Here is a 27,529-nt window from a genome sequence, read left to right as displayed (position 1 = left end):
TTTCAAATGTATCCCCCATCAACTTTTGTGGATATTACGCTTTAGCATATTTATATTGTACTGCCTCCATATAAATGGCCTCCATTTTCCATGCACTCATCGGTTGCTTTTTGTTTGCTCTCTGTTTTAGCTTTACTCAATTCCGCATCATTTTGGGCGATTTTGACTTCGTTGAGCTCGAGGAAGCTAACCGAGTCCTGGGACCCATTTACTTTACATCGTTTGTGTTCTTTACATTCTTCATACTTTTGGTATTTTATTTGTTTTATATTTTTGTTAACCTTCATTTATTTTATATTTTTACATAGAACATTACCAACACCAAGGTGATATTTTTAGAAGCCAAATAGATAAGTTTTAAAAAATGTATTTGAAGACAAATATACCCTTTCATCTAGGCTGTTAATTCTGTATAACAAAACAAGATTATAAGCGTCCCGCGATTTCAGAAACTTTCTAGTGGTGATGCATGAGCGTTTATCTGTGTGTTTTTACAGTATGTAGTAAACCTGGTTGTCTTCAACAGAACATGTTTTTGGCAGTCATCAATGATGCCTATTCAGAAGTGAAAACAGACCTGTCACAGCAAAAAAATGAAATGGAGATAACCGACCTAATTAAAAAAGTGAGTTCATCTTTCTTGATCGCCATATAGAAATTGATAACTTTCATTAACTTTCCAGTAATTAAAAAATTCATAGATTTCATTTTTTATCTTTATTTCACACTGGACTGTATAAGTCCTCTGCTGTTTCTTAGACTTTCATGATGCACTGCTGCTGCTGCTATTTGACTTAAGCATTACAGACGGTTTTCTTTGGATGCTTTGGTATGGCGGCTCTGTATATACGTGGAGTAATTTATGTAAATTATCTCAGGGTTGCAGTAAAGCCATGGTGAAACTTAAACTGAAGAAAACCGCAGTGGATGATATTTCCGAGAGCCTCCGTCAAGGGGGAGGGAAGCTGAACTTTGATGAGCTACGCCAGGACCTGAAAGGGTATGTCTCTTCTAATTCACTAAAGCTAGCTATAAGACGCAGGAAGTTTTAAACATGGTATTGGCAGAACAGCAAGACGCATAAAGAACCTACTTGGCAACTACGCTTTGAAAGCTACACAGCTGAACTAGTGACAAGTTTTGTAGAACCTGCACCAGGTATCAAGAGTATTCCACAAACTGACTGCCAAATATCCCAAATTATTTTGAACTTCCTGGATAGTTCCCAAATGGATATTCAATAAGTGTTATTCAACCAGAGTAGGATGAAGATGTCCAAGTCGGAGCTGGGTATTTAAAATTGCTTCCAGTGGGAGTTACCACATTGATAAGAGCAAAAGTGTGATGAAACCATCAGCTTATTTTATCCATTGACCTAACGGCACAGAGGTTCAAAGGGGATATCATCTCAAACTACTCCAAGATAAGAAAAAATTAAAAAAAAGTAGTGCAAAGAGAGTTATATTATTTTATATATAATAAAAATATATATGAAAAGAAGATGACTTCACAGTAGAATTATAAAATCAGGGGGAAAACTTTGCTGCCCTCTAGTGGCACCTATTATGTGGTAGAAATAGGAAGACTCGGAGAGATCAATGCTCCTTGGTGATCTATAGGACGGCCTCCAGAATTTCAGGGAAACAAACATTTGTGAAGACCCTTTAAAGGGGCATGCAGGACTCCAGCACTTTTCTTAACTAAGAGACAGAGACTAAAAGGGACTGGGGCAGCGACCTAAAATTGTCTGGTATTTTAGTGTTGGAACAAGGGGTTCTGTGTCTCTGTTGGCTTTCATAATGTTGTTATCCGGCAACGGATGTCTCAGACAATGCACATAGCGACTGAGAAAAAATGACAAATACGGTAATATTGTCACCCACCAGCTAGAGCAGCGGAGCGGGCTACCTTCTTGATTTGCTATTGAGACGCTTCTCGTTTCAAACTTAGCTCAGGTTTTTCCCCCCTCAAACTACACCCCTAAAAATATGTCATGGTAAAATAATTTGTCAATCTGTTTCAGAAAAGGCCACACAGACGCAGAAATCGAGGCCATATTTGCTAAATATGATCAAGATGGAGACCAGGAACTTACTGAACATGAACATCAGCAAATGAGAGATGATTTGGAGAAGGAGAGGGTGAGTAATCTTTATAATCAAAGTTTACCAATACTGGTAATTTGAATGCATTTTTACAGCAAACCTGGTTTTCTGGCTGGCCTGCTTTTAAATGCTACATTAGCACAAAAAATATACATTTTATTACCTTGTCATGGGTTCATTTTTGTTTCAAACTACAAATACTTCCTAGCAAATAACTAAATAAAAGATTATGGTTGCAGCACAAAGTACAAACTATATTATTATTGGTTATTGGGCTCCTATTGACCGGGAGGTCATTAAACTGTCGCAAGTAATTCATATTTACAGGCTAGATGTGTCCTGCGTGAACCATCGCTTCATGGAATTCTTAGGTAATTTAGATTAGGCAATTGCGCGTAATTTACTTCAGAATGACCTGGAAAGTTCGGCCAGGTGATTGGTGCATCGTGAAGGGTTATAGTTTATCTAAAGGAATTCTTGTGGTGTTAAAATACCAATGCTCCTTTGTGATTATGTATATCCATTACCCGGATTTTGCAGCTTGTTCCTATATTAATTAAAGTAGATGTCACCTTTCTTGATATTTTAAGCTTACCATATGAAACTTTTTATGGTCTAGAATTCCACCGACTGTTTCCTTTTACGCCCGGCAGCTGACAAAGCATTTTATTGAGACAGCTGCAAAATATAAAGCATTAATGGACTTTTCATCATTAAATAACAGAAATCAAACGTAATAGACACCTCTTATACCTTGTATTTTTTTTTATTTTTTTTTACAGTTTATAATAGCTCTTGTTACTCATGGCACATGATTTCTCATTATACATGTACACAACTTTTACCATTGATTTTATTATCACAAAGAATAATTTCAAGTTATTGATGATACAAAGTCACCTTCTCTACTTTCTCATCACAGTAGCAGTCGTCACCCCTTTGTACAATGTCATGTGCCCACCATTAAAATAACCGTAAGGATACAGACGGCATGGGCCAAAGGGTTTGCTGGGAGAGCCCAACACAAGGTAGAAGGTGGTGAGATCCAGGTCTACAATCCTTCGCTGCTCTGTGACATCAACTTCACAGACAATGTCTTAAATTTCCCGTATTCATACCTACTTTCCTGCACATGTTTGTTCTTTTGTGGTGAGCTGGTCGCAATCAACAATCAGTAGCTGTATGTTTGTTTTCCACAAGGAGGACCTGGAGTTAGACCGGGGCTCTTTGTCTCGTCCCATGAGTGGCCGCAGCTTCCCTCGGAGTTTGGATGACTCCGAAGAAGACGACGACGAGGACAGTGGGCACAGTTCCCGCAGGAGAGGCAGCAGCTCCAGTGGCGTCTCCTATGAAGAATTCCAAGTGTAAGTATTAGTAATCAACAGCTTGCAGGGCTGGATTGACTTAGGGGCTGATGGAGCTGCAGCTTTTAGCCAGTTCACATACTTTTTCCACCCTGCAATGAGTTCCAAAGGCTTCACGTTCTTTTTCCCGCAGCTGTGTATATTTTTATCTTTTGGCGGATTGTTTTTTTGTAAATGGATAAGCTTTTCAGCAAGGCCCTCTTTACCCAATGTATCCGTTTGTCTTAGCCTGTCAATTCTAGTTTTCTCATACCCTTTAACCCCTTAATGACAAAGCCTGTACATGTACAGGCTCAAAATGCATTGTTTTCAATGGGTTTAGGGACCGCCCATTCTCCTTAAGGGGTTAAATGTGTTTTTGTTTTGTAAAAAAACATTTTGCGCTATAGTTGGCACTATATAAATAAGACGATGATATAGAATTCTTGATCAGTCAAAGGAACATACGCTTTTCTTTTTCTCTACAGTCTGGTGAGGAGAGTGGATCGCATGGAGCATTCCATTGGCAGCATTGTTTCCAAAATTGATGCTGTGATTGTCAAATTGGAAGCCATGGAAAGGGCAAAGTTGAAGCGGAGAGATCTCTTGGGAAGGCTTCTTGATGGAGTCACAGAGGTATGCATTTACCGTATTTGCTCGATTATAAGACGAGGTTTTTTTCAGAGCAAATGCTCTGAAAAATACCCCTCGTCTTCTAATCGGGGTCGTCTTCTAATCAGACCTCAAACAGAGGTCTGATTATGAGACTAAGATCCAGATCCCCCACACCGCTGCAGGGCACCTGGATCCTCCTGTCTCCCCCCCACACACACACTTACCGGTGCTTCCTGCTGTATTGCCGGGGCAGCGGGTTGACGTCTACGTGATCCGCGTAGACAACGTCCGCTGCAGCCGGAAGGAGGTGTGGCTAGCAGTGGGGGTTGTCTGCGTCCGTCGCGGATACCTTCCCCGACTGTCAGAGATCAGAGTTCCCCGCACCGGTGCCCCGAACTCTGATCTCTGACAGTCGGGGAAGGTATCCGCGACGGACGCAGACAAACCCCCGCTGCCAACTCCACCTCCTTCCGGCTGCAGCGGAAGGAGACGTCAACCCGCTGCCCCGGCAATACAGCAGGAAATTGGAAGCACCGGTAAGTGTGCGTGTGTGTGTTAAATGGGGGCATAGGGCATTTCTGGAATGCCTTATACCCCTATATGCCACTCTGGCACTTAGGGGGTTAAAAGGCATATTATGGGGCAGAGTGGCATATAGGGAGGTATAAGGCATTTCAGGAGGCAGAGTGGCGTTAAAGGGGCATTTAATAGAGCACTCTGCCCCATAATATGCCTTTTAACCCCCTAAATGCCAGAGTGGCATATAGGGGTATAAGGCATTTCTGGAGGCAGAGTGCTCTATACAATGCCTTTTAACTCCCTTAATGCCACTCTGCCTCCTGGAATGCCTTATACCTCCCTATATGCCACTCTGCCCCATAATATGCATTTTAACCCCCTAAATGCCAGAATGGGATATAGGGGTATAAGGCATTTCTGGAGGCAGAGTGGCACATAGGGGGTCAAAAGGCATACCATGGGGCACAGTGGCATACAGAGGGTTAAAAGGCATATCATGGGCCACAGTGCCATATTGGTGTGGCAAGCCTGGGGGCAGATGTGCGTAACTGGGGGACAGGTTGGAAAATACAAGGAAATAAAAACAAAAAAAATATTTTTCTCAATCATAGCTTTTATTTAAAAAAAATAGTTTACATGAATTAACATTTACTGGTAAAACTTTTTTCCTCTAGGGTCGTCTTATATTCAGGCTTTTTCTTTTTTTCCTAAGTTAATATTCAGATTTTGGGGGGTCGTCTTATAATCAGGGTCGTCTTATAATCGAGCAAATACGGTAACTTTCATTTCGGTGTCTTCAAATGACTGATTGGGAAGTTATGCATAATCTGTTCATATTTTTTTTTTCTTCTAAATTCTTCTAAATGTTGAAGGAAACTAAATGATATACTATTCAAAAAGTGATAAAGAGAAAGCCCTTGCTGTACTAGAAAAAAATGAATGTACATTTGAGTGGGTACACATAAAGCTCCGGTCACTTAGGGGGATAAACCCCTCTGTCATGAATGGGTTAAAGTGTATTCTCTCTGACATCATCATTAAAGAATAATGTGTATTAAAGTACTTGTTTTAAGCATTCTTCAAAGTAGGGAGAAAAAAAATGTTCTCCACATTCTCTAGAAAATACAAATGTTGAATAAGAACGTTTGCAATTAAAGATTCTTCAGATCTGCAGAAGAGACCACTGAGACGCCAAACACTTATATGACCCTTTCCGTGTTCACCCGATGCTTTGACTAAAAACAAGCGTTTTCTCCTGGCTAATCCGGGTATATCAATCTTTCTTAATTTAGGATGAGAGACTGGGCCGTGACACTGAAATTCACAGAGAACAAATGGAGAGACTGGTGAGGGAGGAGCTGGAGCGGTGGGAATCGGATGACGCGGCTTCCCAAATGAGCCAACGCCTGGGCACACCCAGTGGAATCAATGCTCAGTCTCGCCCCAGGAGCTCACGTCCTTCCTCCTCGCAGTCCACCGAGGGAGCGGATGGAGGGGGTGGGGGTGGGGGTGCCGTTGCTGGAAACAGCCAGCTGTAACAAGAAGAATGCTATGGGGGTCTGCAAACATTAAGGTACGATGCAGATTTCTCCTTCACTAATACAAATTTGAAAGTCCGTCACAGCATTGTATATCCTCTTACCCCAGTGATTCACCAGCTCGTCGTTCAGATCATAACTTACATCGATGGTGCAGCGAAAACGTCTTTCTGCTGCAGATCATGACAAAAAATACGGCTGGAAGCACTTAACACAGTACCCGTCTGCAGATACATGATCAAGCTGCAGCTGTAGTGTTGCGCAGTATATCTACGTTACTTAATATATTTAACATACAGAGTGGGTTGAGGTACTATTGTTAACTGGTCTGTCCCATAGATGATATCAGCTATCATTCTGATTTAAAAGGTATTACGATGCAGTATAATGCAGATGCAGATCAACAATGCACATTCATTGTACACACATTCATTAAGAATCTTGTGTGACCACGCTAAATGTTGGATTTAATGGGGCTAGGAACAGTCACAACCTGCTCTATTGATCCTACCTCATTCAGCCCCAGCCTCTGTATACCCTATTGTCCTGCTGGTGACCTGGTGGATGGCTTTCATCAAGCCTGGGGTAGAGCTATCTCAGACAGAAGAACTGCAATAATGAAAGTATACTCGCATCCATTTGCATGCTGTAAAATGTTAGATTTCATGCACAATATTAACTTTAAAAAAAAAAAGTACTAGATTGTCCTGTAAACTGTAAAAACACATCCGTCACTCCCACCAGCTGTTATTTTGGCTATATATGCTTTTTCTGACTATGAAATACCAAGTGTTTTGATATGGATATGCTGCGGTAGTGTTTCACACCATTAAATGTCATAGGTGATTGTGTGTAAAATTATTTTATGACATACAAAAACTGTAAATCTGTAACGTGTCGTTACGGTTTCGTATTGTAAACAAACTTCATTTTGAAGTGCTTAAAGTTTCATGGATATCTGTGTAAATTGTAAGATTGTACTCCTTGAGTGTCCTAGCTGATGAATTTTCATACATTTTTATATCCTAGTATTTTTACACTATTCAAGCTTTATACTCTTGTAAAATCACAATGCAGTATTTTGGAAGTGTATGTGATTTTGTATGTCTGTCTGTTCTAATTCTTGTGATCTAGATTCTAGAAAAAGCTAATTTGTCAAGCACTTTAATAAAGTCATGTCTCAATCTCTCTTTAATAAAAGTGACTCTAGTATGTTGACATTACAGTGCCATCTTGTCCACGGAGGGGCTGTGAATTCTGTGTATTCCATTACAAATGGTGATATAATATTGTATTACGTCGCCTAGCAGTCACCCAGGCAAGTTTGTAATGTTAAAAGTGGGTGGGGGAGAAAAATCACAAAATATTTAGATCATATCTGGCCCTTAATTGTAATTGTTAATAGGTCAAGAAAGAGGAGGTCTGGGCTGGCTGGTGTGTTCTGTTTTGAAGGAATTAATGTATCCTTACATAATACACTATAGTTTTTAGAATTAGAGGGGGTTATATATATATATATATATATATATATATATATATATATATATATATATATACACACACACATACACACCGGTATATAGATTTATTTATTTTTTTAAATGTATTTCTTGTGGGCTGGATCAGAGGTTGAGTACAGATTGTGGTCTTTTGTAGAATGGTGACAGAGGTACAATCCCAAGGTCTACAGTCTTTAGAATATATTTTAATATCCGTTTCTCCTTCCTTGGTTTCTACTTGATAATTACCAGTTAAATCACATGAGCGCAATTACAATAAATCAATACTGGCTTCTTCCATCAGCCAATCTCCTGTATAGTGGCAGAGAGAAATGTATTACGTTTTACTAGTCACTTAAGATATTCTCTTAAGGATTTAATGGTGTCATAGTATGGTGTTGATTTGTTAAGGAGGTAAAGGAGACTTGCCAATGTAATTGGAAATACTGGATGGTAGTTGAGCAGTTCCCCAGTAGTTGATCTCCTTGAATGCAGGGGTGTAAGACATCAATTTGATAAAGTCATATTATAACTTTTTTTATTTACGTTTTTTTTTGTTTTACAAATCAACAGTGTGGCACGTTGTCATTTGGATAACGTTCATTTTCTTCTTAACTAGAAACTATTTACATAATTGTTATTCTTAGTAGTTGAGCATACACTGTAACAAAAAGGTAGCGTTGTCATTAGTAGAGTCAAAATGTTCATCATGTTACAAGAACAAAAAAGGACAATTTAACACAAATGCAAAAAGCTATAAAAATTGTAATTAAAATTAGCCATAAATAAGTGATAATTTACATTATTGTAGAAAAATACTTACTACAGAAACAAACAAGGGCCAGATTAAAAATAGTCATGTATGCATAGTCTGTAATGAGAAGTTGTGCAATTGGAAATAGCTTACAGTACTGCGCACTAAGGCTACAGAATGTTCACAGTTCTGCATAAAAAGGCACCATTGACATTTGACTGTCAATACTGAAACTTGTAAGAACACATGCTAAAAAAAATAGCACTAAAAGAAATTAACAGAAATATTACACACGTTTCAAACAACAGATCAGGTCACGTATTATTGACTTAACGTTTATCCAAGGCAATATGAAGTGCTCAGTTTGAATTGTCCGCACCTAGTATCTTGAGGAGGATTTTTACTTTAGGTGAGCTTCTTCATAAAATACAATTTCAGGTAAGCGATTGCTAGGAATATTATGGTCATGCAAGCCAAAGCCAAATTATTCTGCCACAAGCCCCAAGCGCTGTAATCTATGCCTTGTTGGGATAAATATTCTTCTCCGGTGCATCTGAAGAAAGAAAAGAAAATAGGGTAAATAAGATATGTTTGATACTCATGTAACTACTCCATTTATGTCATCACAGATGCTGAAAGGCCGGTTTGGGCCCTCGCACACGTCCACTTGGACATGCTTGAGGATGTTCTCTATAGAACAGGCACTGTTTTATAGAAAACAATGCTCAATGAGCCAAGGCTAGGAGGGTCTTCTTTAACCCTAGGGTGCTGACCTCTAACCTTAAAATCACAAAGAAATCATTAGCAGTCTTCCTCCTCTTCAATCTGTCCTGATCACTGGTTGCTTGAACCAGTCAATCAGTGGCAGCAAAGTGCTCCCATTGAAATAAATGGCAAACCTTTCCCACAGATGCGCACAGAACAGTTGCACGTAGAGTTCACCGGAGCTTGTAATGGAGCTAACTGGAGGAGAGTATATCCCTTGCAGAGAGTTTTGTTCTGCGAGAGGCATCGCCTGAAAGGGCTTTAGCTAGGATATGTGGAAAGGGGCAATTCTACAGAATCTCCCCATACGTTTCCAAAACAGACCATGCATCTATCTTATGCATCAAAATGACCATGAAAGCTGGAGTATACCCTTAAACTGTCTTGGAGAAGGATCCATGTAAGCTTTATAAAAAGTCGACTACATCTAACAATAGCAAAACTACAAGAATTAGCCTTGCCTCCCTCAGGGAATAATGTCCCATACCCTGCCACTCAAAGGTTTAAAGGGGCAGAACAGCCATCAAATGCATGGGGGGATTCTGCAAAACATGCCCCTTTCTCCACCACCAGCTATTTTGTGTGCAGATGTGTTTTTCAGGTGTTGCAAGCAGTCAGACAATGTTCTTGCGGGTCCCAGTAATCCCGCGCACTCCCGCAGGACTGTCTTTGCCTTGCTCGCACACAGCGTCTATTCTCTTGTTTCGCCCAGGAACCCAGTGGAGTCACGTGAATTTATGTCACATGACTCTGCTCCGTTCCTGCTTCCCCTGGCCAGGTCAAGAGACGCTGTGTGCGAGCAACGCGAAGGCAGCCTTGCGGGCGTGCGTGGGAAATCTGCGGTTTAGGTAAGGGGGTGGGGGAGTTTGTATGAACGAGTATCTGTGAATGAGGGAATGAATGAGTATCTGTGAATGAGGGAATGAAATTCTTCACTATCTCTAAAAGCTGTGACAGAATGTTTGCGGGAGCGGGCGGGATTGGACACATGTTGCGGGAGTGGCACACACATTGCGGGAGCGGACGGTAATGGTCAGGAATTCAGAGAGAGCGGTTTTACGAAAACAGTCCTGCGCAGGGCTCTGTGTACACAACTATAATTTGAAAACATACTACAACAATATGTGTAACAAAGTAGTATTGTTAAAAAGCCAAATAAAGATCTTTCAGTATTCAGGTGGTAAACATGGAAGCTTAGAAGTGTTATATTAAATAATCCTGAGAATACATACGTGGTGAAAGGGCTGGGACTTGTACAGTTGGTACTTGGTGCAGCAGTAGTAGAATTTGCATTAGAGGAACAGAAGTTCAGGGAGGTGAATTCATTCACTTGAAGAGCCTGTAAAGACAATGGATGTGAAACATCAACATGCAATGCACTTGCCAAATATTCATCGACAAATCTAGAGATGGTTTTTTGTGGGAAAAATTCAATTATTTAAATCTATTGAAGTAGGGGGCGAGTAATTCAGCCCCAGAATCCCTGGGCGTTAGCCATTACATTCATTTCTTTTTGGGGTATACAAACTTTTGGTGCAAAGTTTGGGTTTGGACTATTCCACTGGTCACAAACCCAATCACTGGCTTCTTCACAAGAAGAAAAAATGCCCATAATCCACCAACGATGTTGAAAAAATAAAATGCAAACCCCAAATATTAATTGGTAGAGAATGTATTCTTGTTATCATAATTTATTATTTATTTAGCGCCAACATCAGTGCCACAAAATACGATTGTGATTAAAGACTTACGGTCAAACCATAACGAGGTATACTGAAGTATTTGAGCCAGGAAAGCCAATCCATGATGGAAGTCAAATTCACCAATAATCCGGAAAATATCTATGAAAGGTGGAAAAAATATATACATTACTTTCTGGAGAATTTTATTGATAGGCACTGGGAGGGAAGTGGTGTGGGTGTTGTCCAAAGCAAAAAAAAAGCTGTCCTGAAGACCCAAAAGGAACATTTCCTCACCCAGAGACTCCAGGTCAAACCCCTGGTATCCCCATATCCCATGATGGTTAGGCATATATTGGCCTAGCATTCTACTACACTCATAGACGGAAAAAAACAACAACTCACAATCATGAAGACAAAGGAAATAGTCATGAGAAGATTGGCAACTGCAACAACGTCCTGACCAGCTGCTATAGCCAGGGCCATGGCTGTGGCTGTATAAGATAGCATCATCAGCGTAAACATCATGGTGAAGAAAGCACCTGCTGTCGGTTTAAATCCTTAAGAAAAGAAAGCAATACAATTATTTAGCATGTTGATATGAATGCATGAAGTTAAGTGTACTAAACGCTAAACGGCTGGGAGAGGGGGAAATCCTTTTCCACACTATACTTCCTAACACACACTTTCCATATGCATTGTGGCACCTGGGCTAACAACAATGTCCTTAACGGAGGACCTACGCAATATTATTTCCAACACATACACATCTGTGAATTTCACAATGTTTTGCACACTTTTCATTGCATTTAGGTTCTCAAAACCTCAATATAATATATACATATATATATTAATTAAACTGAAATCCTGCCCAAAGCAACAATAGCTAAATGCCAATTGAATTTAATGCTGGAACAGCTTTAGGCAAGGCAGAAACCAAACAGGCATAGATTAATATCTAATTATGTGTCTTGTAGACACTTATTTTAAAATATTTTAAATACATCACTTGTTCTACATCCCAATTTACCTAATCATTTTGTGAACTGACCAATTGTTCTAAATGGGAGTGTAGCAAAAACAGAAATACAATTACACATAAAGGGCAGCACTGTGAAGACTATTCTGGTAAATATTCACCAAACACTCGCTTTCTGGTATTTTGAGTTTCATACGCAATATACTTACCGATCATAAAATAGATAATACAAGTGAATATTATACTGGGTAATGTTCTCATAGGGATGAGTTCTGCCATCAGCTTCGAGAAAAAGTACGCCGACAATCTGTAATACCCACTGATGTATTCATGTCTGTAACGAAAGGAAAAAATACATAAACGTAAAGTCTATGCCCTGTTTTTGCAAATGTTATCAGATGTGCCTTGTAATTTCAAGAAACTATCTAGCAACACTACTGTAGAAAGAAGTCATTTTCCTAATTCAATAACTAAATATATAATTTGGGAAAAATGGCCTACAAATATTGTCCCTGCTGGATCTAAAAAAAGCTAGGCAAATTATTAAATTCTTAGTTATTTTATAATTTAGCTTGTCTCCCTACCTTTCTTCTCCTACATAGAGGGCAATCTTTGCATAAATGGCCATGACCCTACTTAATTCTTGCAAGGCTTCATTATATTACAGCAGTATTTTAATAAGGTCAGCAGTCGAGCACGCCTGGTAAAGAACTGTTAAACCAGCGCCACTGGAGTGACCATCCCTTTTAAAAAAAAGGTACACTTTCACCTATACTAAAAACATAAATTGGATCTCTAGTATGGTAAGCAAATATATGCATACCCAGGGTCAAACAGTATGTTATGGTTGATATCCCTGCATGAATGCAGGTGACTTAATTAAGTGTATCTTTAAATAATGACAAGACAAGGTTTCTATGAGGACCAGTATTAGAGCCATTTGGTCACTACATACAATCAGCATGATGGGCTATTGAAGGGTTAATATTTCAATGAATCCCAGCTCATTTTAGAAAGTTCCCAGTTATGAATATATCTTGTAGGGCTGCAACTAACGATTATTTTAATAATCGATTAGTTGGCCGATTATTTTTTCGATTAATCGATTAATCGGATAAAAAAAAACAATATGCAAATTTTTCGTTTATTTAAAATAATTGAATGAACTGGATGTTAAAAAACAACTTAAAATTTACATTAACATTCTTATTTTGTTATGATGTAATAAAAAACAATATTTTCAAAGTACAAGAACCCAAACACAATATTTATGAAACAAAATAACCCCAAACATTCTGAAAAGAGGTGGACTATTACTGTTCAAGAAACTTTGCCCCAGCCCTGGCACTTTGCACCCAGCACTTTGCACCCGGCACTTTGCCCCAGCCCTGGCACTTTGCACCCAGCACTTTGCACCCAGAACTTTTCACCCAGCCCTGGCACTTTGCACCCAGCACTTTGCACCCAGCCCTGGCACTTTGCACCCAGCACTCAGCACTTTGCCCCAGCCCTGGCACTTTGCACCCAGCACTTTGCACTGTGCCCTTGCACCCAGTCTCCAACTCTGCCCTGCACCCAGCCCTGCCCCCACACTCACACCCTGCACCCACTCTGCCCTGCACCCACACTCACACTCTGCCCTGCACCCAGTCTCCAACTCTGCCCTGCACCCAGTCTCCTGCCCTGCCCCCACACTCACACCCTGCCCTGCATCCCCACCCCCACTCTGCCCTGCACTCAGTCTCCTACCCTGGCCTGCCCCCCCACCCCCACTCTGCCCTGCATCCCCTGAAACCCCACCCCCACCCCCGCGAATCGCTCTGTGCGAATGGAGCCACTCGCACAGAGCGGTTCGCTCTGTGCGAGTGGCTCCGTTCGCTACCACGACAAAGCTACTCACATGAATATCTTTTTCTCCACAATGAAGAGCTCAATTGAGGACACACTGCTAAAACACTGGTTTGTGGTTATGAAGAATAAAGATCCCACTCTGAGGAAACAAGAGCAGATGTTTGTAAGTTACACAGTTTACAGAAAAGTAGTACTTGTACACAACAGGCCTGTTTTATAATGTATGTAAATCACACATAACCCTTTACAACGGTCTTACTTAAACATGACACAGAGAGTGTTGGCTGGTACTAAAGTACAAAGGGTTTACTGTAAACATCTCCTGGGATCCCCTCGGACAGAGCCGAGCCTAGGTCGGTGGACAGGGTATACCTCACGAGGGCGCTCTTAATATTAGGGGCACATCGGGGCAAAGAGCACAGCAAGAGGGTTTACGTCTGTGCTGGCTGAATTGGCCTTGTTAAAAAAAAAAAAATGGATTTTTGAGAGGCAAAGATGGCACTGACAAGCTGTTTGAGGGCAAAGATTGTACTGTGAGGAGTGGGTGGCCCATAAAGGTGAAGTGGTTGCCATAGAAAACGGGTGCAGTTAGATGTCTTATGTTTGTTAAGGGGAGGAGATATAAATATAGCCACACCCACACGAGAGCACTAAAAACATTCTTGCACCCAGGCGTTCTTGCACCTAGGCTCAGCCCTGCTCTTGAAACGACAAGCATATACATTTAGCTGCTGCTGCAAATGTCTAGCCATTAATACTGCTAAAGCACAATGTGTTACCCACCTGTTCTGAATGCCACTGCTATCATCTTTCACACCAAAGAAAATGGCCCCCACAATTAGAGCCAGTACAAGGGACACCATGACCTGCGAGAGACAACATAACCCTCCGTAAATAAATTAGGAAAAAAAAAAAAAAACAACAACTTTGTTTCTTGCAGAGATATATGTTCGCAGCTAACACTATGCATTTTTTTTGTGTTTTTTTTTTTTTTTAACGGCAGCCAACATGGCTATGCATTTATTTTCAGCTGGTATTAAGATTCACATTTCATATTAAAGCACACAAAACAAGAAAAACTTCATGGTGTTTCACTTAATTTCTGGTTTGTTCTAGTACCGCTTAAGCAAGTAAATCTAATATTTTGGAAACAATCCTTTGCCAAGTCTTAAGAATCTTTTAAACATTTCAGGAAATTTCTCTCACAACATCACATTGTCCATATGTGATCCAGTGCCAATAATCCACAGGACCTATGAATCAGATTAGGAGATTAAGAGACCTGTCAGGCCCATTCTACTGTACAAAGGTGGCTGAAACATTTTTAAATGATTGGTATCAGGCCGATCTCTTAATTACAAGCGGTAAAGATGCATTAGCCATTAATTCTTTAAAGCCTTTGATAAGTGGTACTGTATTACTAAGAACCCGCCAAAGAGATCAAGGGGCACAGATTATACAGCTAGTAAGCCATTTTTGGTGGAAAACAAGGATCATATCAAAACCAATTTAAGTTGCCTGAGTTAAAACCGTTTAACGAACTGTGTACCAATGCACAAAGCGTTTGAAATCCGGGGCTAATGAGGGTTCGGAACATGAAAGCCCGAAGGGCGCACACACACATACAAAAAACGTCAAGACAATTATCACTGCAATGCTGCAAAAGCCGTGAGAGCTAATGCCTGTCACAAGGTCAAACTCAAACGGAACAGTTTTTAGGAAAGCTATATCAGAGGCCAGGTTTCCAAAAAAATGATGTTGTATTAAAAAAAAACAAAAAAAACGCTATATATAGAAAACGTATTCTCCTTAATTTAAATTAACTATTTAGTTAAAGGTGATATTTTCCATCTGAGGAAGAGATCATTCAGGTAAGCTTGTTAGACATGTCCTATGTTTGTCCAATAAATGATATCCCCATTAAAGGCTCTATTTTCACTTGGACAAATACAACTATTTCCATTTTCCTTAACAATTTTAGGCAAAACACACAACATTGAGAACGTACAAAGACGGTTGTGGTACTTTTTCCGTGGAGCGACATTTAGCATCACAGAAGAACCTAAATCTGAATAAGGGGCCACTCCGTGTTTGAAAGCTTATGTGACTCTGTGTATTAGTCTATGAACATACAACAAAATGTACAACAAAATGTAATCCGATACTAATCAAGGGATATTATAACAAACTAATATTTTGGTACCCAGCTATATATTATATCACTGTACCTGGGCAATGGATGCTTGGGGATTACCCAAAAGGTTTTTGAATGACCTCTTTGAGACCCACTTCAGCTGGTGGAAGAAGGAGGTGTTGTATGTGATTTGCCTGGAAAAGAAATTGGTCTTGACTTTTTCTCCTTGAGAGAGTTTCTCCAGCTCGGCTTTAGTTTCCCCGTAATAATTTGTGTTGCAGAACTGTTCTGCCAGCTTTTCCACCACGGTCTGAACGCCACCGTCATTCACTTCATTCTCATCTTCAGAAGTACAAAAGAAGGTAGATATGTTAAAAAATGTTTTAAAAGAGAACCCAAAAAACACTTATTTGCATATATTTATGGCAGACGTTCTTCAAACTTTTAAGGGGTGATAAGGCAAACAGGGGTAATACAGATTTTGTATATATGTTGCAGCAACCTGGCTATAACCTTTCTATTCTATGTGGAGACAGGACCAGCTTCTGGGCTAAACATTTTTTTTGTATTATTGTAGAGCAGGGGCGCCCAACCTGTGGCCCTCCAGACTACATCTCCCATCCTTCTCAGCCAGCCCCTTAGCTGAAAGAGCATTATGGGAGATGTAGTCCTGCAGCAACTGGAGGGCTGCAGGTTGGACGCCCCTGTTGTAGAGGTATCCTGCTCAAATTTAACTACCAGGATACCTCATCATAATAACCTGAAGTAGAGATAATGTTACTTGCACAAACCCATTCAAGAAAAAAAAGAGAAACCAATCACATTTTTATATGAAAGTTTACAATTTATGTTGTAGTATTTCTTTTTCACCTGTCCCAGAATGTTCCATTAGACATGTCAAAACGGCCAAAATAAGCAAATGTCTGCAAATCTTTTCTTTTTCTTAAATTAACTAAGTAAATGCAGTTTTTCTTTCAGAGTGAAAAGGGCTAGCTGAATTAGAAAAAAACATTTACATAATTATTGAAGGTATAACAGTAAAACAATATAATGCTCACTACCAGAAAATATTTTAAGTCACTATTTGAACAATATCACACCTGGCCCAAAGATAAATGTCAATAGACAGTGGAAATATTCACAACGCTACCACGTCAGCAAAAAAAAAAAAAATAAAAAAAAAAGTCAGTGAAAAGAATGTGGCAGAAAAGCTTCTATTTGTTTTCTGGAACACACAGAAATAAGGCAAACAAGAAACCAGAGTCCTAATAGGCAAGCAGCTCATACCTAGGTCCACTGTCTCAAGCTTGTTCATAGTCACCGCTGTAGAGTCTCCATTTATCACATCCAGAAAGAAGTCTGCAGGATTGTTGTGGGCTTCGCACTCATAACCTATAAAATAAGAATATTTTTCCATTCAACTGCTATATTTATAAACTAAAGAAGAAAAAAAATAAAAATAAAAAAAAAAAACTTTGCTGGACAAAGAAAGACATATCAAACCAACCGCATTAGGTCCTTACCTAGTTGTGTAAAGTAATCCAGAGCATACGGAGCTGGCCCGTGGTACAACATTCTACCTCCTGCCAGCAGAGTCAAACTATCAAACAATCTGAAGATGGAGTAACGTGGCTGATGTATAGAAAAGATTATCGTCTTTCCTTGCCTAGCCATCCTGCATACGAAAAAAGCAACATTTCATAAGCCTGCTTGGCACTCTTGTTTCATGTCATATGATTATTTAAAGAACCCTGACCTTTTCAGCAGCAGGAGAACAGCATTTGCTGTGCTAGCATCCAAACCAGTGGTTGGTTCATCCAAGAACAAAACTCTTGGATCTGTGATAAGCTCCATTCCAATGTTTGTCCGTTTCCTTTCTCCTCCTGACACTCCACGGATTAGTTGGGTGCCCACCTAAACAGAATGAAGATGCTCTACATGAGTAAATATCTCTTTCAGAATTGAAATAATACAGTCTAAATAAAAGCCCAGGTTACCTTGGAATCTGCCACCTTAGTCAATCCTAGCTCTTTGATGATCACATTGATCCTCTCATCCTTATCTTTCTGCCTCAAGGACCTTGGTAGTCGGAGGGCTGCAGAGAACTGTAAGTTTTCTCTTACAGTCAGAGTCCCCATCACAACATCATCCTGTACAACAAAAAATAGGCTTAATGATGTTTGACCATGGAATTCACCAACCAAAAAAGAGGGCACAACGGTTTGCATTTGTCGGCCTCCTTATTACACAGACCTTATATGTGGCCTTACCCTGTTTGTACAGTCACCAAAATGAGAAGTAATGTAGCTTTCTACAAGAAGGTTGTGAGGGTTCTCCCAACCGACAGAGCTTTAGTCACCCAAAATTTATTTTTTTTAAAGTCCGGCAAATAAGAGTGATTAAGGAAGCCACTTATGACAAATTACACTTACTTGTACAACATAGCCAGAGGTACACTTAAAATTGGCTGGCTGGGGCTTCCCATCAATCAGCACCTCTCCTGACAGACCATGAGGATCCTTCCTGGCAGCAAGGACATCGAGAAGCCTACAGATGCAAGTTGATTAACAATATGGGGTTAGTCTCATCATCGCACAAGCTACATTTCTTACAGGTAACCACACTATCAACATTACAGCACAATAATAGAATTTTATGTAAGAACAGGTAAATATTTCTAGTGCTTTATATGCCAAAAAAAGCAAAAGGCACGGGGAACTATTTTAATTCCTCTGGACTATATTGGTATAGAAAACCTTTAGATTTCCCTGGTACAAGAATAAATTCCATTTCATCCACAAATGAGAGCATCTGTCCTACGCACAGCCAAGTAAGAGAACATATAATTTCTTCTTTGCTGGTATGCATATCCATAGGTGCGGTATACACACACCCTATAAAACTATGAAATTAATGGGTTTGTGTTGTTCGTACCAAATTAACATTCTTGAAATCCCCAGCTCCACCAAATTAAATGGCCTTTGCCAACACAGAAGTAGGAAAGCACGGGGAGATTCGACGATCCTTCTATTTGTTTGGGAAATAGACGTAGGCGGTTTTATACATGAGAACTTTCAACTTCTATTAAAATGTAATCTTGCAGAGTTACATTTCTTAAATTAGGAATTGTTTGATTTACCATGTGAAAAGATATATATATTATACATATTTTTGTAATTATATGTAAAGTACAAATTGCTTTCAATGATAGTAACTGCAAAACTATTGTTGACTAAATTAAAACAATAAAGACAGTTTGTAATGTAGACGTTATGTGCTTTTCCTCTAACATTAGGTGTAAAAAGATGATCAAAGCAATTATTTTCACTAAAGCAGAGGTCCCAGTAAGCTATGGGTTAATTCCATGGGGACCGTAAAGGAACATTGCTTAGGTTGCCTTTTATGTTTAGAATTTTTCGCAGTATCCACGGCACATCGTTAGCCAAATTCCTCACCGGATTCGGAGTCTCTTCTAGGCCTTGTGTGCCACGAAGCTCACACTCAACAGGCGGCTCATTAGCATGTGCAGGACGACACCGAGTGTCGGTTCTGACATTTTTTTTGTTATTAAAGGGGTCTTCATAGGAATTTAGTGAGTTAGTTAAGGATGGACTTGTCTCTGTATACTCCAGATATGACTGCAACTGTACAGGATAGTCATCAACAATCGTCATCACTGCTATGAAGACAGAGACTACTTACGATGATTTTCCACTGCCTGTAGGTCCCAAAATAGCATTTAGGCCAGGTCTCATTATCCCACTGTAAAATAAAATCAGAAAAAAAAACGAATTTAATGTGCAATCACAGACACAAACATTCATTGTTTGACCTTCTTGATTACCCTTGTGTTCCCACCTTTCATAGCTCTTAACTTACTAATTAGTCTGAGTTAGTAATTGGTACCTTAGGTGTATTTGTGTGACAGATTTCCTTAAATTATGTTGTTCTTTATTAAGACCTTTGCATTAATTTAGCCTAAAACATGTATGACCTATAAAACCTACGGCAGCTGTATTTGAGAGAGAAGAAAAACCACCACAACAAATCAAAAATGTGTCACACAAAAACCTGTTTAGGAGAATTTCAAAAAGGTGAATACCGTACATATACCATGTAATTAACTGTTTATATAATTAAACTTGCATGATTTTATGTGACCCAATTGGAAGTTCAACTTATATAATGAGTCACTGTCATCTCAAAATAAGAGAATGGAAGCCACCCATTCCAGGTGAGAGGTTCTCCTGCCTTCTTAGTACATGGTGATGGCTTCAGGCAACATCGATAACCTCGTACCTAAAACATTCTTCAATGATAATACTAACACAATGGTAAGAGAAAAATGCCTTTTTCTAAAATGTATAGAATGTATACAAAAATATTAAAATGAGCTAATATCCTTATAAAAATACCATAATAAACTAAAAACATATGTAATGGTTTTAGGCAATGTTGGAGCTAGAACAATCATGACCACTACGTATAAAAAAAAGTTCCGGGTTATGTGATGATGTGGGCAAAGTCTGAAAGAGTGATCTTATCACCATAGCAACTAATAAAACAGACCGTGTATTTTAGAATTTGGCTACTATGGTTATAAGATTTTACATTATCCCATGGTACTTCTTGTCTTAGTGACAACTATGAACCCGTTGACACCAAGTTCATCAGCTGTTGCTTTTGCTGTAATTAGGACATCATACAGCACTGCCAGGGGTGCAGGAGTGCCGTCCCCGCTGTAAAAACAGCCAAGGAATGTATACATTGCAGGAAAGCTCCTGACACTAAACCAGATCACAGGAGCGATAAGACACCTCTTACCCAGTCAGTAATATACACTAATTGTTAACCAGCATTCAGTTCTCATGAAGCTTTCTATTATCACATAACCTCTGGCACACAGGAAGAAGAACAGCAAATAAGACACACTGAAACAGCAGTTTATTGGCACATCACCTGGGATTCTATTAAATATAAATCTGGGGACAATTCGGCCAACAGCTAACTAGCAACAATCTGTACTGAAGGGAGCGATGTATAAAGAGCAATTCTGACACAACATGGTGCAATCACTTATAGGATACACTCTACTATTACCAATACCATAAACATCTATCTGGCTTACCATTTTTCATTTTTTATTATTTTATACTATTACTATAAAGTTGATCGCGTGCACACATAGGTCCTTCAAACTTTCTTTCTACTTAAAACCATGTTTACCGGTAATTTAAGTAATTGCTGTCCCAGCATAAAAAAAAAACAAAAAAAAAAAAAAAAACCCCAACACAAGGGAAACACGCTATATACCATAGATTAACATAAAAATATATATATTCACTGAAAATTTTGACCTGCAATCCTGCCCACACTGCAGTTTCATGGAAAATATCAATAGTCCAACCACTCCGATTATTAAAATATCTAAATTCGACTAATGACTTCTCTGGTAGGACACCTAAAATAAACAGACATGGTGTCAGAGGCGATACTTAATTTGCATGCAAGAGGATTTTGATGCAACAAATTAATGGAAGCATTTCCCCTTATGGCTTTGATTTGACCACATTTTTATGGTTAACTAGGTAGAACCGTCACATATTAGATCACCACAGATATGTTTACCAATTCCTTGTCTATTCGCAGATATAACAATTAGATTTCAATCACCAGAAAGAGTTCCCTGCTAAGTTCTCCCCCCGAAATGTTAAAGAGCCTATGAGTAACATTCAATTCATGGCTCTATGTTTTCAGGGGCCAAATTCAAAAGTATTGATTGTGTCTTACTCTAATCATACAATACATATACTTGGGATATCTATATATTATAGTGATATTTATATAGATTCTGCATCATACTAATAGATCTCTCCTTCCATCATCTGATGGATGCTAGACCAAAAAGGAGAAGAGGGCATAACCTTTTTGTTAGGTTGTGACAACTCTTCTAGAACAGAGGATCTAAATGTGATGTGACAGCTCTCAGGCGTTGAGATCATGTGGATCTCTGAACCCTCCTCCATAGCTAAGTAACATGTTGGTAAAAAATGCTGAATGTGTTTAAAACAATGAGAAAAAACTTCTCCAAATAACAGAACAAGAAAGAAGACGTTCCATGACCAAGTAGAAAAGTAGAAAATTGCGACAGGGGAAAAAAAAAAAAAAAAAAAAAAAAAAAAAAAAGGAAGTAAAAGAATGTCAGTGGAAATACAGCCAAGCATGACTTTGCACATCCATTTAACAATTTTCCCTATTATTTACACTGGAAACCGACAGTTTCTGGAAATCACAACACTTCCCAAACCCAGAAAGGCTTGTTTAACCTTTCCAGATAAAAGATAAAAAAAAAGAAAAAAAAAAAAAAAGGGGGTAGTCATGTCCAATTTTGTGTTTCAGAGAAGCTGCTTTATTTATAAAACAACGCTCATCAACCTTCTCGGCATCATCTTGCAGATGTCGGTTAGACTTTCTTCTCATGCACCCTGCTGAACACGCCAGCGGTCCAGATTTGGAAGCAAATGTTTCCCTGCAATGTTTCCAATAGAAGCTCTCTGTAGGACACCGCAAGTCGAGAGGGCTTCAAAACTGTACTAAAAAACTGCTTTGTAAATATTCTCGCTAAAGAGGCATCTGATAACTCTATAGTAAATTAAGAAGCACTACTGTCATCCAATTCATTACAAAAGGTCACTGGCTATGGAGATTAGTCAGGTCCCCATGCTCAAGAAGAGTGAGCAGACACATGGACCACTGTAATAATGCAGTAGGACCACTTTAATAATGTCTTTCCCACGAGTATGAAAACTTTTCCTATTCATTGACAAATGAGGGTAGTTGCAAAACGTGTTTCTGTTCACAAGCAACTCTGATGGACTCAAAACTAAACACCTCGAAGAGAACCAGAAACAAAAGCCTGTAAGGGATTTCTTCAGAGATCTAAACATTTAACTTGTTAACATTTCCAACAACAACTGTATGTTAATTGATGAACTTCTTTGACTCTTGTTGAATGGAGACATGATCAACAGGTTGGACTGTGCCGGTTTACACTGCAAAAGGTTGTTGAAGGTTGTATTTATAGAAAATAAACTCCAAATGCAGCAGAGAGAACTGCTTTGTCCAAACAAAACTAGGGTGCTGTTACTAAAGAAAGACGAGTCAAACGTTAGCATATCTGCAATTTTACTCTTTCATCTGAAAACGGCATCACATAAAAACGTTTTTAAAAAGGACTTGTTTCTATGGCAACCTTTCAGCGTATGCTTTTGTGCCACATGACAACTAAGTGTGCCTGGCAAAAACCGAGACAAAAAAAAAAAAAAAAAAAAAGGGGCTAGGACATTCAGCAGTACTATGAATTACGTTTCTAACGCCGTCTTTAGGTGCAAAGGTGTCACATTCAGCACATGGAACTGCACCTTAACACGCTTATAGAATTCATCATGTTTTTTACCCAAATCTTTAGGATTCTAGTTGCCGAATAATGCTTACTGTAGAAAAACCTTTCAACACTTCTTCATCCAATGATTCTTGCTATATAACAGCCTGAAGGGCTACTCCGGCCCAATTTAGCCTAATTTATTTATTTATTTATTTTTCGTATTCAACCGGTAGGCATTCCTTAGGGGCCTCATTTATTTCTCCCCCCCATTATTTCCGACAGCTAAAGTTATTTATTAAAGTTCCGAAAAAGTCACAGTTTGTATTTCCCATGACACGTTATGCTGGTAAGACAACAGCTCAGAAAGAAAGGGACTTTTTCGAAGATGTCCAGTTTCCAATGTTATTCCAACCCGACAGGTTCTAGGCACACCATGGGTTACGTATAGAAAGACGGCAAAGAGAAATTTCACAGATACAGGAGGACAGAAGAAAAGATCCATGATAAGACAGCTTCACAACCTTTTGTCTCTGTTTATTTTTAAACATCGCACATTTTTGTCGTCGTGCCAGTAAACATATTTATTTGTATGCACGAAAGTTTTTTTGAAGAGAAACATTTTTTTGGGTTTGTGTAGGAATTATCACAAGTACAAATAAAAAGTGTGCATTAATATAGACGAGGGACATATTCACAATATTAGGCTATTTAATAATCAAATGTTAACACACTGTTCGATACAGAGGATAACTACTGTGACTTTTCTACACCAGACACATAAAGGTTAACTTTTTATTATAGTTGAAATCAGTGATAGCTCAATCAAGATGCAATAAAAAATCTGATTAGCTATACATCAGGTCATATTCACACGGGATGCCAAAATAAGCAGATCAAGTAGCTTACTGTCCACTATGATCCACAGATTGAAAGAACATACTACATACACACACACACACACACACGGAAAAAAAAAAAATCTAATCATTAGTAACTTTTAATTGCACCACACTCTGACTCTTTTATAAATAAATATGCTTTTTAGAAGACAGATGCCGCCTTGGCATATAATATATAGATATATAAATAAATAAATCATAAAACTCACTTGATATCTTGCAATATTTGTCTCTCCACAACCTTTCTGCAGCAGATGAATCCACTTTTCATTTTTACTCTGTAGTTTATATTGTGGAAGGTCAGGGTGGCCCCTCCAGACATCTTCACGGAATCATTTTCCGATCGTCCGTTTATAACAGGCTCCATCATGTGGACAACAGTTTGAGGCTGCTTCTCTGTCATGTTGTCAACACAAGATTCCTGGGGAAAGGGGGGGGGGGAAAAAACAAGAGACTGCGAGTCAGAGATTGCGAGCAACACCTGGATTACAGGAAAACAAGAAGCTGAAGCTCCTATTGGCTTAAGGTCATGAAAGATAATAAGTATACATGTTGATCAAATGTAAATCTTACTTAACATTTCCATGGTATGTCACAGATATTTCAAACTAATTAAAGTGCAGGAATTCTGCATAACTATCCGCCAGCCGAAAAGGAGTCAAGTACAGAATATAGAAAAGCTCAAAGAGAGTAATGTACAACATAAGTGTGTTGGGGCGAGCGCTGCTAAAGCTACTAGGCAGTTGGAATATAAAAGCAATAAATTAATCAACTTTTCATATATGTATATTTAAAAAAAATTCCATAAAAAAAAATTCCATAAAAAAAACAGAAATATTTACCCTTCAGCAACTGCGTCTATAAGGATATTTCTTAACCCTTTAAAACAGACATTTACAACAATATAAACCATATGCAGCGGGTCCGCATCCCATACACATTAAAAAAATGTATCCTAGCACAAAATTTGCTTCAGTTCTTTGCAAATATTGTGATTATTGAAACAGTTGTTTTATGCACACCCACTTACCTCTGAAGAAGCCGGTATTGGCGGAACGCGTCAAGTTTTCTTTAACATCAACTCTTGGTGTCAGTTCACAACATCGGACAGAAAAGCTATGTCGCACGTTTTAGTATGTATATTTCTGACCCTTTTTTACGGAATTAATTGGTGTGATATATACACACACATACATATATATATATAATTATTACATTTAGTGCCTACTGTTTTAACAGCACTCACCCCAACACACTGGCCCATCCCTCTGGTACACAACACAGTAATAATAAAATTAAAAAAATAGCACACACACAAATTTCCATTAGTGTAATGCAATTATTTTGAATGTTTTCACTAAAATGTATATTTTCCATCATAAATGAACAGCTTTATTTGCTATCACAAAAGACAAGCTGTACCTATCGTGTTATGGCTAGTCACGGCTAGCAGAGCTACAGCCCAACGTAGTAACGGGATTCACTCGTTTACTCAAAAAATTTGAAGGTTACGTTCTTACAATGGTAAATGTTTTATTATTTCTTGTAAAAGAAATTATAATAATAGACCAAGATAATGGTCATTTGGAGCTCAGATCGTAGAAGCTTCAACCAACAGCCCCTATCACTGACAGCGCAGGACTCCAGACTAGAAACTGCTCAGATTAATGACCTTTTAGGTTAACGGAATAAAAAAGAAACTTATCCGAATATAAAAAAATATATATATTTTTACGTCGAGAGGTTTCTTGTTTTCAGAGAAAATGTGGAATATTTAACAGGTGACACGTTACTTATATAATGGTCTGTAGGAGGGCGAAGAATACCAAAAAATAAGGCAAAAGGAATTCAGACGGCACCAAAAAAAAATAAATTACCATTTTTACATTTTCCTGATATTAGTAGGGAAGGAGAAAAAAAAAAAAAAAAAAGTGTCCTGAGAAGCAGGTTGTAATATCATTGATTGTTTTTTTATTAAATTAATGCACAAGCCGGCACTGAAAGTGTTAAAGTGCACTCAAAGCCTTTTGCACTAGAGGATCTCATTGATTACTTTAACAATTTAGAATAATTGGACTAAAAGCAGGAGGGGAATCAGTTCCATTTTATGTATGGAACAGTAGACATTGCCATTGATCGCATTTAAGAAGGCTCCAGCATAGGTAACCCAACTACTGAACTGATCCCGAGATCACAGGTTAATTATTGATCACATACACAACTGTGTGACAGATTCCGGCAATAAACCACACAGATGCATGGTGTGCTATGGAATTGTTTTGATGATGATCAAAGGTTACAGTAGGTGGGGGGGTAGTACATGTCTAAGGCAAGATTCTTAACCCTTTCATTGCCAAGTGCATAAGAAAACAGTAATAGTAGCACTCAGAATCAAACAATCAGACCTATCAACAGCACATGTGTAGCTATTAAAGGCGATCAGCAATAACTTCTATAACTATGCTATATGTCCCTTAATATAGTATTATTATAATATGTATGTTTTTTATGATAATGCATCTGTAAAACATTCAAAATATTATCAACTAATTGTATGTATTATCAAACGTCTTTGGAAGTAACATTTTCTTTTATGAATCATGATATCAGGAGGTTGTATATTAAAACATGGTAATAAAAATAAATAAAAAATTAAATGTGGCTTGTGTAACAGCACTTGCCCCCGCTCCTCCCCTTCTTACTGATGCTGACACTTACCTTACATAAAGGGTTAACTGAAAACCTTAAGGGGATTCTTCAGGGGGTCCGAGTGCTGGGGTGGGATTTTCTGCGGGTTCCTTGCTAAGGTAAAAATGAATGACACGTATGTATAGATTTATTCCTTCCCAGAGCACGACCTCACTGCTCCAGCCCGGTGATGCTCGCCCCCGGCAGCGATCGGCAGTAACCGACTGACTGCACGCAAAGGAAGAGCGGAGCAGAGATAAAGCTAGGAAAGGACCACGTGTGGGGCGGGGTTGTCATTTGACGTCACAGCACCCATCCACGGCTTGGGACACCCTTTTCTGTCTAATAAGCACTTAAGGGTGACTTGTTCACTCAGCTAATCTTCCAAGTGTTTCGTGAATGGCTTAGAAATGTTTCTAACAGGTCTGAGGGTGGATCAGCTTCCCAAAAGCTTATGCTGCATAACCATGTGCTGATGTCAGAATACAGGTCTTAGAGATTTTACTTCCCAACTTGTCAAAAGTTTTACAGACGTTCCACAACTCATTGTGTAAAAACACTGTAAATCATATACATATATGTAGGATCCATGTGGACTGCAGTTATATAGAATATGCTTAGAAAATTCAATACGAATAGATGGGTAAACATTGCTACATATCTTCTAGGGCAGGGGCAGGCAACCTTTTGGTAGTGGTGTGCCAAAGTAAAACTTTCAAGTCCCTTGGTGTGCAGGCAATGATTTCAAAGAGGAGTGAAAGGTTGAGAAAGTAAATA

General features: G+C 38.9%; 2 protein-coding genes across 4 annotated transcripts in view; one reads left to right on the top strand and one right to left on the bottom strand.

Moving 5' to 3' along the window:
- Positions 1 to 6,120, top strand: part of LOC149284115 (polycystin-2-like) — a 29,036-nt gene extending 22,916 nt beyond the window's left edge. Inside the window, exons 9-15 of the mRNA XM_089497157.1 lie at positions 131 to 251; positions 527 to 625; positions 879 to 1,000; positions 2,024 to 2,141; positions 3,306 to 3,469; positions 3,937 to 4,084; positions 5,875 to 6,120. Coding sequence (XP_089353283.1) covers positions 131 to 251; positions 527 to 625; positions 879 to 1,000; positions 2,024 to 2,141; positions 3,306 to 3,469; positions 3,937 to 4,084; positions 5,875 to 6,120 — 1,018 coding nt within the window. The remainder of the gene's footprint in view (positions 1 to 130; positions 252 to 526; positions 626 to 878; positions 1,001 to 2,023; positions 2,142 to 3,305; positions 3,470 to 3,936; positions 4,085 to 5,874) is intronic.
- A 2,658-nt stretch (positions 6,121 to 8,778) lies between these two features.
- LOC149284114 (broad substrate specificity ATP-binding cassette transporter ABCG2-like) lies at positions 8,779 to 24,467 on the bottom strand. Of its 3 annotated transcripts, XM_089497137.1 has the most exons (16): positions 24,274 to 24,392; positions 19,484 to 19,543; positions 18,214 to 18,328; positions 17,779 to 17,931; positions 17,538 to 17,695; positions 17,305 to 17,456; positions 17,069 to 17,173; positions 15,876 to 16,123; positions 14,431 to 14,513; positions 13,697 to 13,786; positions 12,006 to 12,130; positions 11,223 to 11,377; positions 10,890 to 10,979; positions 10,396 to 10,477; positions 9,094 to 9,097; positions 8,779 to 8,926 (listed from the first exon to the last, which is right to left on the bottom strand). In XM_089497137.1, the coding sequence occupies exons 1-16, from the start codon at positions 24,384 to 24,386 to the stop codon at positions 8,779 to 8,781; spliced, it is 1,881 nt and encodes a 626-aa protein (XP_089353263.1). In that variant the 5' UTR covers positions 24,387 to 24,392. The 3 variants fall into 3 exon arrangements, with proteins under 3 accessions (XP_089353263.1, XP_089353261.1, XP_089353262.1); XM_089497135.1 differs by lacking the exon at positions 9,094 to 9,097 and having other exon boundaries at positions 10,371 to 10,477; positions 17,063 to 17,173; positions 24,274 to 24,467; XM_089497136.1 differs by lacking the exon at positions 9,094 to 9,097 and having other exon boundaries at positions 10,371 to 10,477; positions 24,274 to 24,467.
- Between the last annotated feature and the right edge of the window lie 3,062 nt (positions 24,468 to 27,529).

The sequence above is a fragment of the Sceloporus occidentalis genome, unplaced genomic scaffold (assembly GCF_023333645.1).
Source record: "Sceloporus occidentalis isolate IW3139 unplaced genomic scaffold, rSceOcc1.0.p SCAF_99, whole genome shotgun sequence".
Taxonomy (NCBI): domain Eukaryota; kingdom Metazoa; phylum Chordata; class Lepidosauria; order Squamata; family Phrynosomatidae; genus Sceloporus; species Sceloporus occidentalis.
Note: the sequence above shows the minus strand (reverse complement) of the source record. Positions and strands in the feature narration are given on the sequence as shown.

Coding starts and splice junctions, on each gene's coding strand:
- LOC149284114 (XM_089497135.1), bottom strand. CDS start 24,467: ATGACAGAGAAGCAGCCTCAAACTGTTGTCCACATGATGGAGCCTGTT. Junction 10,980..11,222: donor TTTCCTTTGTCTTCATGATT/GTGAGTTGTTGT, acceptor CACCTTTCATAG/ATATTTTCCGGATTATTGGT. Junction 10,478..10,889: donor TACCTCGTTATGGTTTGACC/GTAAGTCTTTAA, acceptor TTGTCTTTACAG/GCTCTTCAAGTGAATGAATT.